Here is a 19,278-nt window from a genome sequence, read left to right as displayed (position 1 = left end):
GGCACCCATGGACTTGCAGTGCCCAGACACACACCCGCAGCGCTTGGGAGGGCTGGGGGAGGCCCTGTCCAGAACAAATAGCGCCCATAGCAGCGTCTCTGGGGCGAGGTTGGAGGAGCCACCTGTTATGTATTGTAAGGCATCGGAAGTGGAAGGCTGAGGTTGGCAGAGGCTGGTGGTTCAGCACCACGTGAGGCGAGCGCCAGGCGCCTCCGCCGCCCGCCCGCCCGCCCTCCTTTAAGCCTGGTCAAAGGGGCTGCCACTGGGCAGCGCCCAGGACAGCTCTCATTCTTCAGACGGGAAACGTTTTCCTGACAGGCTACGCTCTTGAAGCCAAGAGGCAGCGAGATTGTCTGCATTTTATGGGGAGCCCTACTGCGCGCTGAGAAGCTACAATGTATTTTGGGTGGGAAGAAAGAAAAGTGATGCGTGGTCCATTTATTGATTTATTTTATACCTATGCTTTATTTCACGGAAACTCACTCCTCTAGGGTTATTGTTTGAGTATTTCTGGAGAAACATCCAAATTACTCCGAGAAACTTCTTGTATAGGAATGTTCCATCCTTATATAAATTTTTTTTTGGCTTGCATTTTAGCAGATCATAGTTTGAATACTACGGGGGGGGGGTTATTAGTACTGGGGCTTGAACTCAGGGCTTTGGCATCGTCATTAGCTTTTTTGCTCAAGGCTAGCCCTCCACCACTTGAGTCATGACTCTAATTCTGTTTTTGTTTTTATTTTTGGCAATTAATTGGAGATAAAAGTCTCAAGGACCAGGCTGTCTAGGTTGTCTTCCAACCTTCATCCTAAGATCTCAGCCTCCTGAGAGATTAGGATTATAGGCATGAGCCACCAATGCCTGGCTTGATGAGTGTGTGTGTGTGTGTATGTCCAGAGGCTTGCGTTCCGGGCTTGTGTTCTGTTCCTGAGCTTCTGTGCTCAAGGCTTGTGCTCTACCACTTTGAGCCACGGCTCTATTTCCAGTTTTGAGGCAGTTAATTGGAGATAAGAGTCTCAAGGACTTTCCTGCCCCTGCTGGCTTTAAACTGAGATGCTCAGATCTCAGCCTTCCAAGTAACTAGGATTACAAGTGTGAGCCACCTTTTGATGATGATTTTAATAGTATGGAGTCAGACATTCTCTTGAGGCTTGCTTCTCTTGCAGAAAGTGGTTTCCTCTAATCATCATAAGCCCTTAATTGTAGTGTGAGCTTACCCCTAACACTCAGGAATTGACCCATTTCAGTTCATCTTATGTGGTGATATTTTACCCTTTCTTGCCTATCCAATAATTAGCAGTTATTGGTGATGCAACAGTGTAATTAGTTTCTAGGAATTTCTCTCTCTTAAGGTAACTATTACATACATGCAGTCATACAACTTTGTACTTGTATTTAAAATGTTGCTCAAGACGCCTAATGTCGCTAGATTTCCTACCTCAAGCCCATCAATTCATTTGAATAATCAGCAAAATCATCAGTCTCCCTTCAGCCTCTAAATGAGATTTAAAAGATTGACGTTTCTTACAACTGAAATCGAGTCCGGCTGCAACTACATGTCCAGAGGGACCTGAATCATACCCACACTGGATAATGAAATACACTTAGATTTTATTAACGGGTAATTTATGCTTAGAATCTTGAAACACTAATGCAATTAAATAAACAACTGGGACAGGGGAACCAAATAAGTCAGGAGATAAAATTATTTAGCTAAAGTTAGAATGGAAATAAGGCACCACGTTTAAAATTTGTGAACTTAGTCATTAACTTTTCACACCAGTGCAATAAGCAGAAGGGCTATTTTGTGTATGTTTGTTGTCCAGAGTCTGAAGAACTGACTCACTGTGAGTCAGTGTCTAATAATGTTTTCTTTTTGATACACCTCAAAATTTAAATACTTTAGTCCTATCAATTGCTTCCCACTGCATACAAAAAAATCACACATAAGGACTGTTTCTATAATAGACAGAGGAAAAAGAAGTTAGATCATGGCTTTCCAAGAGTAAGTTAGTCACTAAATTCTAGTGACTCAGTATTGCTTTTCTTTCCTGGAGGTAAAATAACTTCTCCTTATTGAGGTAGCCTTGTTGATTCTCGCTTTTTTCTGGACTACTCTAGAAACAGGAAATGGCTGGCTGGGTGGAAAAGAGGCTTATCGCTGTCACTTTCGGATGGGGAGAAGAATATATCTCTGTAGCAATCTGTTTGGTCTTTGAAACACTGCGGAATATTTATTTCTTCATGGAGAGTTCTTTCCAAGGGCTGGTTTGATCAAATGTAACTCCCCAGAGCCTCTCACCAGGCCTGGAACATGATGGTATGGAGAGATAAAACATAATAGAAACAAGTATCAGTTTCTATAAGGTCAATGGAACGTAAGACAATGGGAAACGTGAGACCCCCGAACCTTTGGTGCAAAGTCCAAAAACGACCAAAGAAATGAAGGCAAATAGTGCAGTGAACAAGAACAAATATTTCCTTCAATACTTGGGGTTTTGGTTCACTTCTCAGGTGTATACACGCCCAGATGAGAGAATTTAGTTTTAGCCAACGTTTGTGGAAACAAAACCAAACAAAACATCTTTCTCTCTCAACTATCCAGAAGACAGGCAGGGTGGTGGCCCCAGGGAGACTACATCTCCCAGCTCGCTGCGCGCGTGCGTGGGCCGGCGCGCACTCCGCCTCGGCGCGATGCACCCTGGGAGTTGCAGTTTTATTTGCCCAAAGCGAACGCCAGGCCTCTCGGCGGCAAGGAGAAGCCACGTGATCAGAAAAGGCAGGGTTTGCCTTTGAGCCGGAACAGAAAGGTTTCGCCCACCGATTCCGACAGCGGAGCGGACCAATCGGCTTCCCGGAGTGAGCCGTTGGCGTTTGAAGTCAGCCAATGACAGGCCTGCACCGGAGCTTCCTCTCCGCCTCCTTCGCCCGGGCCGGAGAGTGTTCGGTGGGAAGCCAGGAGGCGGCTGCGGCGGCTGGAGATTTGAGACGTTATTCCAGAGGGGAGCCCAAGGTAGCCGGGCGCGGCGGCGGCGGCGGCGGCGGGGGCGCGGCCGCGGAGGGGATCGGGCCCGGATCCCCGGGCGGAAGCCGGGGGCGGCGCTGTCCGCCGGGGGCCCCGTTTCGTGTCCGTCCTCTTTTCCTCTCGAGAGCGTTTGGGGCCGCGAGCTTCGGTGGCGGGAAGGAGGCCGGCGAGGCGGCGGGGTTAGCGGCCTGGCGAGGGGGGCCGGGCGGGGCCGGATGCGAGCGGGCTGGGCTGTGTCGGGCCGGGCCGGGCCGGGCCGAGCCGAGTCGGGTTGGGACGAGGCGGAGCAGAACCGGGACGGTGGTGGGGGGGGAAGAGGGGCAGAACCGGGACGGGACGGGGCGGGCCTTGACCGTGGCGGGCCTCGGCCTGCGCAGGCGCAGACCGCGCGTCGACTTCCTCCGGTCCCCCGCCCCTCCCCCGCCCCTCCCCCCCGCAGGTCGGGCAGCCCCCCCCCCCGCGTCCGTCCCTCGACCCCTGATCCCCCCCGGAGCGACGCTGACGGGTCGTTTGTTCCGCAGATGACGGGTTCTAACGAGTTCAAGCTGAACCAGCCCCCCGAGGATGGCATCTCCTCGGTGAAGTTCAGCCCCAACACCTCCCAGTTCCTGCTGGTCTCCTCCTGGGACACGTCCGTGCGCCTCTACGACGTGCCCGCCAACTCCATGCGGCTCAAGTACCAGCACACGGGCGCCGTGCTGGACTGCGCCTTCTACGTACGTAGGTGGCGGCCGACCCTGCTCTACCTCCCCACCCCCACCGAGCCCCTGGGTGCCTGCCCGGTCCCGCTGGGGTGGAGGCCGGGCTGGAGGCGATCCCGCCCCCGAACTCCCGGGGAACGCCTCCCCTAGACGTTCCCCCCCACCCCACCCCCCAGCATCTGTCTTGAACCAACCAGGTGCCAAGTCAGCCTGTTTAGTTTGCATTTTGCATTGGGGAGATGCCATGGGACCCTTTCTGGTTTCAAGGTCAGGCGTAGGTACACTTTTTGGACGTGAGGTTATGGGTGCTTGAAATGTGCAGCAAGACTAACCTGACTCCCATGTCAAAAACGGCTTTGGGGAAGAAATGGCTGTTGAAGCTGTTGGCTGACAAAGTAGCTATTATTGTGACTACATACCCACTGGCTCTCTTTTGGGGGTGGTGGTGGTGTCTATATTTTGTTTATTTACAAAGATGGTTGGCTATTGCGTATCCTGAGCGTCGTGAAGAGTTGGCTAGAGAAGTCAGTTTGGACGTACTTCCTAAAGCTGTGTAACTTTTAAATGTTTCGTAACTTTTACTCTGTAGGATCCAACACATGCCTGGAGTGGAGGGTTGGATCATCAGTTGAAAATGCATGATTTGAATACCGATCAAGGTAATATGGCCACATTGTGTTTTAAATCGGATTTTGGTTACTAGTGTATTAAGTTGTGTTTATTTAGGAAAAGTACTCCTTGAATTGCTTAGTTGCTAAGGTGCTCAGGGGGAGTTAAAATGTGGTTGAATTCTGGGCATTTTTTGTTTAAATTATAACCATTAATACACCAAAAGACATTGCACCTGTGTTTTTGCAGTACTGAAAATGATGGGTGTTTGTCCTTAGGCATGGATGAGATCTTTTAGTGGTTTGTGATTCCTTAGGATTTTCCAAGACACATAGAATGTTTTAGGATTGTCGTTTTCAAAGTTAGTTTACTTTTAAAGTACAAGAAGGAACATTAAGAAGAAACCAGCAGCCCACAACATAATAATCAATCATGTTCATATTAGTCTTGCTTGTGTTCTTAGCAGTGGAATGTATTTCATTTCATTAGAGTCCCAGACATGAAATGATTTGCATTGAGGCAGAGTAGAGATGGGAATGGAACTCAAATGGACTCTGGTCTCTGAGCTTTGGTTTATTCTACATTAGACATAGATATACTTGAAGGAGATGCCAGGTCACAGAAAACTACACAGAGGCTGAGTTGAACAATGGGAGAGTAGATGGAGGATGGCAGATAAACAATAAGCACCCAATCAGAACAGGCTTTTATGTAATTTACTTCCCTGTGTAACTTTTAACTGCCTAGATATGATTTGGCTTGCCAGTAACTTGTATAATAAATTACCTTTTAGGTTTAAACTTTCCTTATTCAAACATTTTGGAAAAGATACTATTGTAAATTGTATCTTAAGAGAATTAGCTGTTGGTCCTATGAAGACCATTTCAAAGGTTATGAGCTAACTTTTGTTTGTTGTTTAAATGCTACACTGCTACAAGGGTTACATTATTGAGAATTAAAACCTTATGCATGCGAGCCTGGGAATTGGATCAAGTCTTTAGTGCTAAGCTACATTCCCCATCTCTGTTTACTCATTTGTGTACCCTTAGGTTGCATGGGTTTGGGCATATTGGCAATAATTAACTAAATAAGTGGGATATACTGTAAAGGTTGACACTGATAGGAAGTAAATTACCCATTAAAAATTTGCCCTACTATGAAAATCAGGTGGAATAATAGAGACTGAACTTACTTGGTCTTGAATAAATTGAATTGAAAAGACTATAAATAGTTGAAACCAAACATGAGCCCGTAAAAGTTACATCAGAAAGTGATTATCATGCAGAAGCCTCTGTCGCTCTCTAAGGGTCCCGTAATCACATAAATAAGTTGTTTTCTGTTTTTTTTCTTAATTAGCATTGGTTTAGTGTTTAAGGTAACTAAGAGTTGCACACATAAAAGAGACCAAAGTTCTCCGCGCACTTGTTATTATTCAACAGGTATTCTTGCGCACCTGGCATGTACTAAGTCTTGCACTAGATGCAAGCAGAGAGATTCAGACTTAAGCAAGAGAAAATCTGGAATCAAGGGAAGAAATGATCAGACATGCCATGGTTTTAATGTAATTAGAAATTCAAGGTTGCCTTTGATAAAATGCTATGTTAGTGAATCAAATTATGCAGTGTAAGTGAATAGGAAAGGAAAACTTTTTGTAGTCGAGAGACTTCTGTATGCAGACATTTCTGTGGAGTTGAATGAGACAGATCATAGTTGAATATTCCTTTAGTTTGTTCATTCGAAGAATCTTTGTAAAGCTAATAGTATTTTTTCTCTCTTTTCCAATAGAAAATCTTGTTGGAACCCATGATGCCCCTATCAGATGTGTTGAATACTGTCCGGAAGTGAATGTAATGGTTACTGGAAGTTGGGATCAAACAGTTAAATTGTGGGATCCCAGAACTCCTTGTAATGCCGGAACCTTCTCTCAGCCTGAAAAGGTAGGATTTTTATATTCATAGACTATTAAGGGTGAAATGGGTTATTGTTTTAAGCTTAGTGAGAAGGGTGTTATATGACCTGAGGCTTTAACTGGTTATATATACATATATTTTTATGTGTGTGTGTGTGTGTGTGTATATATGCTTATTGATCAATGTAGTTTGGAGTTTAGTATTATTCTGACCTTTTGATCTTTGTGAGGAAAGTATAATTGCGAGTTCTGTCTGCATCCTCATCAGACCTTATCAGATGGTAGTTAATTTTAAAGATTGATGATTTTAGCAGTTTAAAAATGTTTCCTTGGTGTAAATATGCTATTCAGTTCCTGTTAGCCATCATTATATACAGTAGTGCATCCAAAGAGCCATTATTTTTGTCACATCACAGTCAAATCTACTTCTGGCAAGACCTTTGTTCAGAATAAAATAATTGCATTGTTTCTAGTTTTTGATTTATGGTTGTATGTAACATGTTAAGAACTGTGATAAATTGCTGACAGAATATCATATAATGGACAGCCACACTGAGTCAAGCTGCTTATTGGTTCAGCAAGGTTCATTATGTCACTTTTTTTTAATACTTTCTTTGATAAATGTATATACCTAGTCAGTAGCATGACAGTAGTTTCCTTTGATTTATGATCAGTGAGGATAGAAAGCACCATTAGAAGCTTGTATGTCACCTGTATAGTAGAGATTTAAGGTAAAATTCCTGATATGATTGTATTGTTATAAATTGATCTTTCTGGATTCTGTTTTTTAAGCTTGATACCTCATACATCTTAGGTTAATTTTCATTTTTCTGTAAAACATTTTGTTCGCTGATACAGTATTTAAATCTGTAAACATTAAACATTTTCAATCTTAATCCTCATTTAGTGTTAGTAACATTAGTTGATAAGATTTTAAGTCAAATTGTAGGGTCTACTATTGTGACATTGCATTATTACATAAGTTGAGGTGTCTTGTTTTTCTTTTGGCCAATCTGAAGTTGGCATGTTAGTGTTATGATGTAATTGCTGAGTGTTAAGAGATACCTTACCATATCATGGAGAATCTACATTTTTAATAGCAGTTCTTTGAGGTTAGAAATATTGGGTCAGATTAGAGATGTTTGGTTATGACCTTAAGTCAAAAAATTTTTAAAAATTAACACAATTAGGAAAAATTTGGTACCACTGGTCTCCAAGTAATATCTTTACAAATAAGCCGTCCAATGCTTACAGGAAAATTTGTTATTTACTATAAAGGATTTTTTTGGGTGGAAATTTAAATATTTCCCTATCGGGCTAAAGTGCTTAAGAAATGTTTTTTCCCTAAAGATGACCTGTGTCTTATGTACTGAGTATGATGACATCAGATGTGTAGTTAGCCTTGCTGTATGCCGTCATCATTCTCTTTCTGATGTTCAGCTTGTGCCATCGACGCAACTAAAGTGCTTGTTAAGGACAGCTCCCTCCTACCTCCAGGAAAGCCTGGGTGAAATCAGTGATTCAGAGTTATAAAATGAAATCTGCTTCCAAAGGTGGTCTAGCATAGGAAAAAATAATTGTTTTATGTAACATAAGAGCTTATTTTGAAGATGTCTTGAATTATTTTATGGTTTTATTGTCTCGTTTTTGAGTTTTCTTTTCCCCTTTTATGTCTCTAAGTGAAATGAGGAAGCTGGGAAATTATTTTTTGGTACAGAACATTAAGTCTTTAAAGTACTTCTGTGAACTTAGAATGTATTTTATATGATAGTGAAGAATTATGACTATTGTGGGCTTGCTATTTTGTGTGAATGGTTTCATACAGTATGTAACATTGGTACCTGTGTGTGAACCTGGCCGGCTTTCCTAAGATATACAGATGAATTGTAGCACGTTTTGATCTCTCCTAAAAGGTGTACACCCTCTCAGTGTCTGGAGACCGGCTGATTGTGGGCACCGCAGGCCGCAGAGTGCTGGTGTGGGACTTACGGAACATGGGCTATGTGCAGCAGCGCAGGGAGTCCAGCCTGAAATACCAGACTCGATGCATCCGGGCCTTCCCCAACAAGCAGGTACTGATGTACTTGTATTCAGTGATTTGACCATTGCCTTTACAGCTCTTTCTTTTCTTTCTTTCTTTCTTTCTTTCTTTCTTTCTTTCTTTCTTTCTTTCTTTCTTTCTTTCTTTCTTTCTTTCTTTCTCTCTTTCTCTCTTTTTTTGTGCTGCTCCTGGGGCATGCCCCTTAGCTTTTTTGCTCAAGATTAGCTCTCTGATATTTGAGCACAGCTCTACTTCTGGCTTTTTGGTGTTTAATTAGAGATAACAAAGTCTCACAGACTTTCCTGCCTGGGCTGGCTTTGAACTATGATCCTCAGATGTTAGTCTTCTGAACATCTATGGTTACAAGTGTGAACCATCAGTACCCAGCCCTTTAGAGCTTTGTATTTTTTTTTTTTTTCTGGGAGAAGTGACTTAGAATTTGTCTTTAAGTATATTCTCTTTTGTAGATATTTCAGCTTAGAAACTTAGAAACCTGCTTGCATGATGCAAAGGAGTGGCACTGATCAAAATGAATTGTACTCATAAGTTGATACACTGAGTTGAAATCTCCTCATATGTTACTTAAAGATGATGAAAAATACATATACAAATCAATCTTAGAAATCAGTGAATTAAATCTGAAAGTTTACGTTTATAGGATTTGCTGTTTTTCTTTCCCGCTGGGACTACAGGGTCGTGCTGTGTATCCCAGGCTGTCTTGGATCTTGTGAGCCTCTTCCCTCAGCCACCCAAATGATAGGATTACAGGTGTGCACAGCCACACACACCTGGCTTTTTTAGTTGTTTTTTGTAACCTTGGTACTAATACATTTCTTCTCTCACTTGATTATAGAATCAGATGCAATGCTCCTCACAACAGTGGTTTAAAAATTTTTTTTTTGTTGTTGTGTTATTAGGGTTTTGAACTCAGGGCCTTGATTTGCTAGTTAAGTACTCTACTCCTTGAGCCAGCTTTTCCTTGTGTGGCTTTTGCTATTTTTCAGTAGTGTCCTTTTGCTGACTCCCTCCTACCCGGGCCTCTTGAACAGCTAGGATTCTAGTCATAGCACAGACCTGTACCACCATACCTGGCTTGTTAGTTGACATGGGGATCTTGCTAACTTTTTGGAACTAACTTTGGGCTGACTTTGGAAACACTGTCCTCTGCACCTCCACTTCACTGGTATTGGGGTGATAAGGTGAACTGCAGAGTCCAACTGAGACTAACTCTTGGATCTGCAGAGTGACTCTCCTTCCAGAGATTAGCTTGTTCTTCATTCTTTAGGGAGCTCACTTCTTACCTGGTCCTTAAAGTCGTATGGGGAGCTGGTTGAATGGTCAGTGATAATAAGGTTTGGTGAGAGGAAAAAGTCATTAAAAACAGCAGATAGGTTTAGAACCATGGCTCTCCTCTTGGCCCTTTGTCTCAGAACTCTAGTACTTCAGCCTAGTGATGTAGCTTAAGTGATAAAGTGCTGGTCTAGTGAACATGAGGCCCTGGGTTCAATTCCTAGTACTATAAAAAAAAAACCAAACAAACTCAAAAACAACAAAAAACCTCTATTTTTTTTTTAAGGGAATGGTATATTACCATTGAAGATAAATAATTAAGTGAAATTTAAAAGGAATTTAAGTATGATTAAATAGGCTTGCATTGCAGAGAGTATTTGTATATTTTTATATCTGGAACTTTCCCATTATAATGGGAGTTTAGGGTTTTCCTGAATTCTTTTCTATAAGCATTTTAGGAATGAACTGTTATCTTGAAATGTTAAAAAAAATGAAGCTATAATACATCTCCCTCTCTAGCATATTATTTCTCTTGTTTTTATACCATGTTGCCATTTCAGGGAGGTATAAGAAAAGGTTTGAAATTGTAGCCCCCTCTTTTTTTCTTTCTTTGGTGTTGGTACTGGGGCTTGAACTTGGTGCCCCCTTAGCTCTTTCCCTCAAGGCTCATGCTCTACCACCGGAGGCAGCCGCACTTGTGGCTTTTGCTGTTTAATTGGATAAATGAATCTCATGAACTTTCCTGCCCAACGGGCTTTGAACCTTGATCCTCAGATCTCAGCTTCCTGAGTAGCCAGGGGTGAGCCGCTGGCCCCTAGTTCTAAACCACGTTTGCCTGTTCCTGAATTCTTTTTATTTTTTTCCAAACCTGACTAGCTATAGTAAATGCCGGAGGTGGAGCGACTGAGATGGAGGACTCGTGTTTCGGTCGATTTGGATTATTGATGCTCCCAATGAAGGAAACACAGTTCTTACAGTTAAAGATGAAGAGGCCATTGAACACAGACTATATTTTAACTGAGGGAGCAAATTTGAATCCTCTTCTGGACAGGAAATGGAAGATACTAAAATACTTATTTTTCTTATTTTGGTTTGATAAAATAATTGGACATTTTTGATTGTAGTGTGCAGGATACTGGAAGAAAGCACATGATGGGAGCCTTTTTTCTTAGAAATTCGCCATGAATGTTCTTCACGTTTTATAAATTTGTCACAACTGTGTCAGTACAGCTTAAATAGCTTGTTATAATTTTCAGCTTTGAAATATCTTTATTATGGATTAAATTTGAGAACTAGTTCCTTGTTTTGGGGAGCTACATTTTACCATTTGTGTCCTTTGGTTCCTTCCTGACAGGGTTATGTATTAAGTTCTATTGAAGGCCGAGTGGCAGTTGAGTATTTGGACCCCAGCCCTGAGGTGCAGAAGAAGAAGTATGCCTTCAAATGTCACAGACTGAAAGAAAATCATATTGAGCAGATTTACCCAGTCAATGCTATTTCTTTTCACAATATCCACAATACATTTGCCACAGGTAAAGTATGGTGAGCTAACATCTAATTATTAAGGCTATATATACCTTCTGTGTTTAGGCAGAATTATTTTTAAAATTTGTGTTTTCAAAACATTTGTGGGAAAAATCCTAGCATAATATTTCTTTGGGGAAAATGTAACGTTGATGGCCTTAAAAAGTAGCTGTTTGCTGAGATGCTTGCTTTAGTGTCTGAAGAACCATTTTAACTCTTTTTAAATTATTTGTAGGTGGTTCTGATGGGTTTGTAAATATTTGGGATCCATTTAACAAGAAGCGACTGTGCCAATTCCATCGGTACCCCACTAGCATCGCATCGCTTGCCTTCAGTAATGATGGGACCATGCTTGCAATAGCATCATCATATATGTATGAAATGGATGACACGGAACATCCTGAAGATGGTATCTTCATTCGCCAAGTGACAGATGCCGAAACAAAACCCAAGTGAGTATGCTTCACCTGTATTTGAGCCATTTCTTGCATTCAACCCAGGATTTATTAATTTTTCTAAATTCATGAATAGCATTGTTGATGCCTGCTCGATATTACAGCTGACTATAGGGCTAGAGTTGATTTTATCTTGTTCTCCCAAGCTTTCAATATCCGTAGGTTGATAGACGTCTGATGGATAAAATTGTGCCTAGTTGTTTTGTAGAGAAGAATGTCAAGCTCTCATTCTTCTTGAATAGGCTCTATTATTTGAATCTCTGGAGTTATTACTAGCTCATTGCTTCAAAATTAAGTTGAGGAATTCAAGAATAATTTATTTTGGTAAATTCTATTTAAGATATTTAGGAATTTGAACTGCCAAAAATCTTTCCTCTCCATGAAGATTGTTTCTATAGCATTTACACAGAATGAATGACCTTCAGGTCTAGCTGGAAACCCAGAGTTACATGGCCTTGCCTAGAATAGCAGATTTTCTTAACTTTGAAGTTTAAGTTTCAGAGATGTTTTTGAACTCTAGGTTGTAACTATTTACTGAGAGGAATAATTTTTTTGCTACCAGAATCGCAAAGCTTTTTTACTTATCTTTACTGAGAAGCTTATGAGAAAATCATTAGGCATGTGTTAAATGATAATGGTCCTACCCAAGTCTCTTTGTCCTGTTCCCTGTCTCACTGTCCCCAAGGACCTGGAAGAAAGACCTCAATATTTATGGGCTAAAGAAATATCTTCAAGTTCCTTTATTTCCTAAATTAAAATAAATATCCTAAATTTGTTGAGTCCCAGTCAAGAGGCAGAATATTCAGTATTTAGTATCATGTATGCTTTTACAGTAAGGTTTGACTTTAGAAAAGCTTTAGATTATAAAGTCTGTTGGATAAAGGACTGTGTTTGCATTTAATCTGTCACTTTTGTATCTCCTGTCCTGGCCAGCCGTTTTGATCTCATGCTGTTTTCTTTTTTCTTTTGAACTTGTAGGTCACCATGTACTTGACAAGATTTCATTTATTTAAATGCCTTGTTGATAATAAAACAATTTGTACTCCCCAATAGTGGATTTATTATTATTAACCAAGAAATCAGGAAAATACTAATTTTAATGTAAGAATCTGAAAATAATGGGAAAAAGGTTTTCATTGTTTTATTTTTTAATGATGACTCCCTTAAGTGTATGAGATGGTTTGTTGTTATTACTGCATTAAAAGTATTTGAACAAATAAAAATGTAAGGGCAGTGACTGTGCTTTTGAGAATCAGTTTTGACATTGGTTTTTGTTTCTGCTGTGGGAGTAAATGTTTGTAAATAAATACAAGTAATAAAAATCCTTTTGCATTCTTTCTGGACCTTAAATGGCAGAGGAAAAGACTGTTGAGCCATTTATTTCTTTTGCTGGTTATAGTTGCTAATTCGAAAGCTGCTTCAGACTGCTTCATGAGGAGGTTAATCTACAATTAAACAATATTTCCTCTTGGCTGTCCATTATTTTCTGAAGCAGATGGTTCATCATTTCCTGGGCTGTTAAACAAAGCGAGGTTAAGGTTAGACTCTTGGGAATCAGCTAGTTTTCAATCTTATTAGGGTGCAGAAGGAAAACTAATAAGAAAACCTCCTAACATCATTTTGTGACTGCAAACAATTATTTATTAGCAAACAATTGATCCCAGAAGAGCAAATTGTTTGAGTCAGTAATGAGCTGAGAAAAGACAGAGCATATCTGTGTATTTGGAAAAATAATTGTAACGTAATTGCAGTACATTTAGACAGGCATCTATTTGGACCTGTTTCTATCTGTAAATGAATTTTTGGAAACATTAACGAGGTTTACATATTATTCTGACATTTATATAGTTCTCCTGTCCATTTCAGTTGTCCAGCCGCTGGTAATTAAGGTTAAAAAGAAAAAAATGATAGTGAGAATGAAATTCATTTCAATGTAATTCCTTAAAGCAGAGCACGAACTTAGCCTGGCCTATTCTAAGTAGTTCCAGCTAGTATTCTATCCCTTTATAGGTAGATAGTTGGCAACCTTATTTTTTTTTTTTTAAACAGAATTGTATTGTAAGTAGATGCCTCTGAGTAGGACTTAAGTCTTTACTGCAATTTGTTTTATTCACAATGTATTTTTTAAGGAGTTCTTTGGTTAACAAGAGAAGGGTCTCAAGTTTTTCAGTGAAACCCTGTAAAAACCTGAGCCAATCTTTTGAAATGTATTTTCTTCATTTCAGGTCCACCTAATCATCTCGTGAAAGTGGTTTCTCTATGGAAAGCTTTGTGTGCTTCCTACAAACACATGCTTATCCGATCCCTAAGGGATGTATGACAGTCATTGTGGACGTGTTATTTAGTACGTGGATTTCTCTGTTTTCTGTCTTACAAGAAATTTGTCTGTGTACTCTTTACTACCTTGTTCAGGGTGGTGAGTCTGTCCCTGTGCGTAGTCTGAAGAATTTCTTATCCTACTCCCAGTTGCTGTCGTTGAGTGGTTTGAGCTCTTTTGTAGCATAATCTAAACCTGTTATTTTCCTGCTGTCTAATAAATCAGATCCCGAGCCCTCACGTTGGATTTTTAAAATATTGGTAATTAATGTAATTTGCTACATAAAAAGGCTTTTGTAAAACAAACTCTTCATCAGGGCATGTGGAGGATGACATTTTACCTTGAAGTCCACTCTGCCTCATTTAATTATGTATGCTCTGATGTATGTTGGTGATACAGTGGTGAATAAAGTGATCTGTTGGAATTCAGCCATTTCCTGCGTGCCCCCTCGGTGGATCAGCAGGGCTTTGGAGCCAACTGCAGCTTCTCAGGACAGCCACAGACCTACTGTGGCAGCCTCTGGGTGCCTTTTGGCATGATGCTCTCCTAGCGGTGCCAGTTTCCTAGAGCTCATGGTAGCTCTTACGTCCCTGTGCTGATGAAATCATCTTCATGCAGAGAGCCAAATGACAGGCCCTTCTGGACTTATCCATCAAATGCTAAATCAGAGTGAAGCCCTTGGGATGGTAAATAATGTAATAGCCAGGGATGAACTGATGATATTGGTTCTTTGTTGTGATTATGTGCTTTTAAAAGTCATAACCACGTGGTTTGAGAACAGCATAAATTTGTTGTATAACAAAGATGATTAGTATGGTACTGTTGAAGGTGACCAAATTAAAGCTATGTTGTGGACCTGTCTGAATTTGTGTGGGGGAGCTTTTTTGGTGGTTCCTGCTAGGTGTCTGGCCTCTTGTCTCTTGAAACCAAATATGCCTCCTTGCCTTCCCTGAGTACTGCTTACCTGGCTCTCCCTTCCAATTGCTTGTTTATTTTTATAGCACCTTTCCCCCTAATTACTTAGGGATATTACCTCATTTCATTGGTGTTCTTGTATCTATTCTTTTAGTGTCTCTTCTGCTAACTTTATTTCTTTCTACTGCTGCGATATTTTGGGTCCTTTGAGCGAATACTTCAGTTTCTAGTCTTTGCCTTTACTCTCTTGTCTTACAGAGTAGTGACTTTCAAACATGTAATTGTGACCCAAGTAAAAAATAACATTTTGGAGCTCCAGTCTAGAGCACAGCCATATATAACTGATAGAGGCTCATAAAACATTACTTGCCCTTTTCACATGTGATATGTATATATGGTGTGTGTGTTTCCTTTTTGTTTTTTAAGCTTTTCAATGTTGGTTATAGTAACTCTGAACTGAGTTGACAACAAATGTGTTAATGCATGTGATTGGGAGAAACTTGATAGTTTTTTTTTTTTTTTATATATACTATCATGCCTCAGGTACTAGTGGCTTATGCCTATAATCCTAGCTACTCGGGAGGCTGACATCTGAGGATTGGGGATTTGAAGCCAGCCCAGGCTGGAAAGTCAATGAGAATCTTAGCTGTAACCACCAAAAAGTTCTGAAGTGGAGCTGTGGCCTAAAGTGGTGGATCCACTAGCCTTGAGCAAAAAGCAGCTCAAGGACAGCCTCAGGCCCGGAGTTCAAACCCCATGAGCAACATAAAGCTATCATGCCATATTTGGAATCTTCTACTGTTCTCTTCCATTCTCATAGTAACCCTTTATTAACTTGCTAGGTCAGTGTCTTGAGATCATCATGCAGGGATTGTAGCTGAATTGTTCTCAGAACAGGGCTGCCCTTCATGTGGAATCCTGATAAGTTGATGGGATGAGAAAGTGATGTGTTTCTTAGTTCCACTGTCCAGTCAGTGTATAAGGTATTATGTGTAGAATATTATGTATCTACTGTAGAATGTGACGGTGTACTGGGAAGTCATCCTTTGTTCTATGGGAAATATAGCCTTCCTGTAAGGTGTGAAGCCAGACTGTCTAGTTTTGCTTTTGTTACCTTGTATAAACTCCAGCGTTGGCTAAGCCATTTCCATTTTCAAGAATAGGATTCTATGGTCAAGCAGTGTTGGCTTCCTTCCCTTTGTTTATTTGTTTTGTTTTTGTTACCAGTCCTGGCGTGTGGACTCAGGGCCTGAGCACTGTTCCTGGCTTCTTTTTGCTCAAGGCTAGCACTCTACCTCTTGACTTCCGGCTTTTTTCTATATATGTGGTGCTGAGGAATCGAACCCAGGGCTTCATGTATATGAGGTGAGCACTTTACCACTAGGCCATATTCCCAGCCTGGCTTCCTTCCCTTTGGAACTCAGTGTACATTAGCTTCCTGAGAGCTTGGAGAATTCTAATGGGAAAGACATCCTTACAAGTTTGTTTGACTTTGTGCTCCTGAATTGCTTTTATCCCAAGTCCCTTCTGCAACTCTTGTACTATACCCCTGACTGCCCTTGGGAATTTTACCTCGTACCAGTCCCAGAAAACACTTTTGCACTCTGGTACCCTGAGAGCTAGATACTTGCTTCTCTGTTGTTCTAATAATCACTGTTGATGTCTAGATCTCACAGTCTGCTCAGATATTCCCTGTTTGTAGGTTGTTAGTTCAGATTTTTGACTCTTGGAAATCCTGATCAAGGACTCTTGGTCGATAATTCATTTCACAAATAAGTGTGCCCTTTCTCCAGATGTGTGTGAAGCAACTTTTCCATACCTTTGGCAGCAGTGCTTTAGCGATTGCATCTGCACACCTTGCTAACATTTACGTTAGTAGTAGGAGGGATGGCAGCTTTGTATATTCTGGCATACCAATGCAGGCTTTTTTTTTTTTTTTTGTCCCCTTTAGTTGGGGGCCTTGAACTCTGGGCCTTGGTGCTGTTCCTGAGCTCTTCAGTTCAAGGCTAGTGCTCTGCCACTTGAGCCAAAGTGCCCCTTCGGGTTTTCTACTGGTTAATTGGAGATAAGAGTCTCATGGACTTTCCTGCCCAGGCTGGCTTTGAACTGCAGTCCTCAGATCTCAGTCTCCTGAATAGCTAGGATGACAGGCCTGGGCCACTGGCTCCTGGCTGTGGGCCATTTTAATGTTGCTAAATGATATCAACAGTCTCCTTTTCAAAACAATATATAGCTTGGAAATGTAGATACTCAAGTGTGCTAGGTGTGACCTTTGGATTTATTCACTATAAAATGGATAGGATAGTTTTGGGAAAATTTAGGTAACAATCCAAAAGTTATCCCATGTCATCAGAATCTTCTGGTGGATACATTCTTCCTAACATAACTGGCAGTTGTGTATTTATATATACAGACCTTATATTTACACAAAAATAAGACAATGTGATGTTTTGATATATGTATATATTGCAAAAAGATTACCTGTGAGCCAGGCAGTATTAATCCTAGCTGCTTAACAGGCTGAGATCTGAAGTCAGCCTGGGGTAGGAAAACGTGTGTTATACATCTTCAACTAACTACCAGAAAGAAAACAAAAGTGGGAAGGGGAGGTGTAGTTCAAGCACCAGCCTTGAGCAAAAAAGCTTAAGGACGGGGCGCAGGCTGAGTTCAAGCCCTAGTACCTGTACACACACACACAATGTTGAGAATACTGACGGTGCACTTAGTTTCAGTTGTACATTTGTCACCATGTTGCACTTTAGGTTTCTACATTTTAATCATCTCATAGGAAATACCTACTTTTACCATTTTGGTGTATGTCCTTCAGAATGTTTTTTTACTTGACGAATGTTTTTGCTAATCGTACATGAAATTGGTGGATGAATTTGAAGATTTTGTTTGGCAGTACTGGGAATTGAACTCAGAGCCTTGCACTTGATAGGCAAATGTGATAATCATTTAAACCACACCCAGTACTTTTGCTTAATTATTTTTCAGGTAGTTTTTTCCTGAACCTCACCTGAACTGAAATCCTCAGACCTATGCTTCCTCTGCAGCAGGCTACAGAGGTCCTGTCTACCAAGCCGGGCTTGTTCAGCAAGGTGGGGCCTCACTGAGCCAACTTTGTCCTCCGGCTCCATCTCTATTTTTAAGACTGGACATATTTGAATCCTCATGATTCCCCCTCATGCCATTCCTCTCTTTTTACTTTTTTTTTTTTTTTTTGGCCAGTCCTGGGCCTTGGACTCAGGGCCTGAGCACTGTCCCTGGCTTCTTCCCGCTCAAGGCTAGCACTCTGCCACTTGAGCCACAGCGCCGCTTCTGGCCGTTTTCTATATATGTGGTACTGGGGACTTGAACCCAGGGCCTCATGTATACAAGGCATGCACTCTTGCCACTAGGCCATATCCCCAAGCCCCTCTTTAATCAGATTTAAACATTCTCCATTACTGGATATTATGTCATTTGATCCTTGAGAAAATTAAAATAACCTTGTATTAATGGAATATTGTACTAATGTAAACATTATATTAAAACTTTTTTTTTTTTTTGGCCAGTCCTGGGCCTTGGACTCAGGGCCTGAGCACTGTCCCTGGCTTCTTCCCGCTCAAGGCTAGCACTCTGCCACTTGAGCCACAGCGCCGCTTCTGGCTGTTTTCTGTATATGTGGTGCTGGGGAATCGAACCTAGGGCCTCGTGTATCCGAGGCAGGCACTCTTGCCACTAGGCTATATCCCCAGCCCTCTTTTTACTTTTTTAAAAGCATTGTGTCTATACTTTGTATGCACATTTTGTGTCCCCGTGCAGCACGTTTTGAAAATTTGAAAGTTTGTGCATATGGTTAAGTTGATCCCAGACTGAGCCTGTCCATCCATATTCAGTGTCAGGTGTGGTTGGTAAGGTGTGGTAAAAGGGTGTAGACCTGTACATTGAAGACATCAGCAGCAAGGCTGTATGATGGAGTAGCTAAGCTGGGAGCCCCTTTTCTCCTAGATCAGCCCCCATCACAAAAGGAATGAGGGCTGATTCTATCCCTACCACTTTTTTTTTTTTTTTTTGGCCAGTCCTGGGCCTTGGACTCAGGGCGTGAGCACCATCCCTGGCTTCTTCCCGCTCAAGGCTAGCACTCTGCCACCTGAGCCACAGCGCCCCTTCTGGCTGTTTTCTGTATATGTGGTGCTGGGGAATCGAACGGAGAACTTCATGTGTAGGAGGCAGCCACTAGGCCATATTCCCAGCCCCCCTACCACTTCTTGTTGAGTCTTTCAAAGGTGAAAACAGCATAACCCAAATCACAGTTCTTAACCTATGCCCTGGGAAAATGTGTGCATATGTTAATTGTACCTCATAAGTTAGATATTAATTAGACTATCCATTCTGTTGTTTGGGAAGCAAAAACAGCTGTAGTTTTCATGGTTCTCCCCTTTGACTTTCCCAACCTCAGTCTTTGAAATGTCTCTGGGTAGCCCATCTTTCACTTGGGGAAATACTG

General features: G+C 41.4%; 1 protein-coding gene across 2 annotated transcripts; it reads left to right on the top strand.

Moving 5' to 3' along the window:
* Positions 1 to 2,600: 2,600 nt before the first annotated feature.
* Positions 2,601 to 14,730, top strand: Bub3 (BUB3 mitotic checkpoint protein). 2 transcript variants are annotated; one of them, XM_048338074.1, is made up of 8 exons: positions 2,601 to 3,013; positions 3,547 to 3,741; positions 4,316 to 4,385; positions 6,121 to 6,272; positions 8,158 to 8,316; positions 10,930 to 11,107; positions 11,335 to 11,551; positions 13,780 to 14,730. In XM_048338074.1, exons 1-8 carry the CDS (start codon positions 2,888 to 2,890, stop codon positions 13,787 to 13,789), a joined length of 1,107 nt encoding a protein of 368 aa, XP_048194031.1. In that variant the 5' UTR covers positions 2,601 to 2,887; the 3' UTR covers positions 13,790 to 14,730. The 2 variants fall into 2 exon arrangements, with proteins under 2 accessions (XP_048194031.1, XP_048194030.1); XM_048338073.1 differs by lacking the exon at positions 13,780 to 14,730 and adding an exon at positions 12,533 to 12,889 and having other exon boundaries at positions 2,607 to 3,013.
* Positions 14,731 to 19,278: the final 4,548 nt, after the last annotated feature.

Source organism: Perognathus longimembris, chromosome 2, assembly GCF_023159225.1.
Source record: "Perognathus longimembris pacificus isolate PPM17 chromosome 2, ASM2315922v1, whole genome shotgun sequence".
Classification (NCBI taxonomy): domain Eukaryota; kingdom Metazoa; phylum Chordata; class Mammalia; order Rodentia; family Heteromyidae; genus Perognathus; species Perognathus longimembris.
This window is presented reverse-complemented; position numbering and strand designations above follow the sequence as displayed.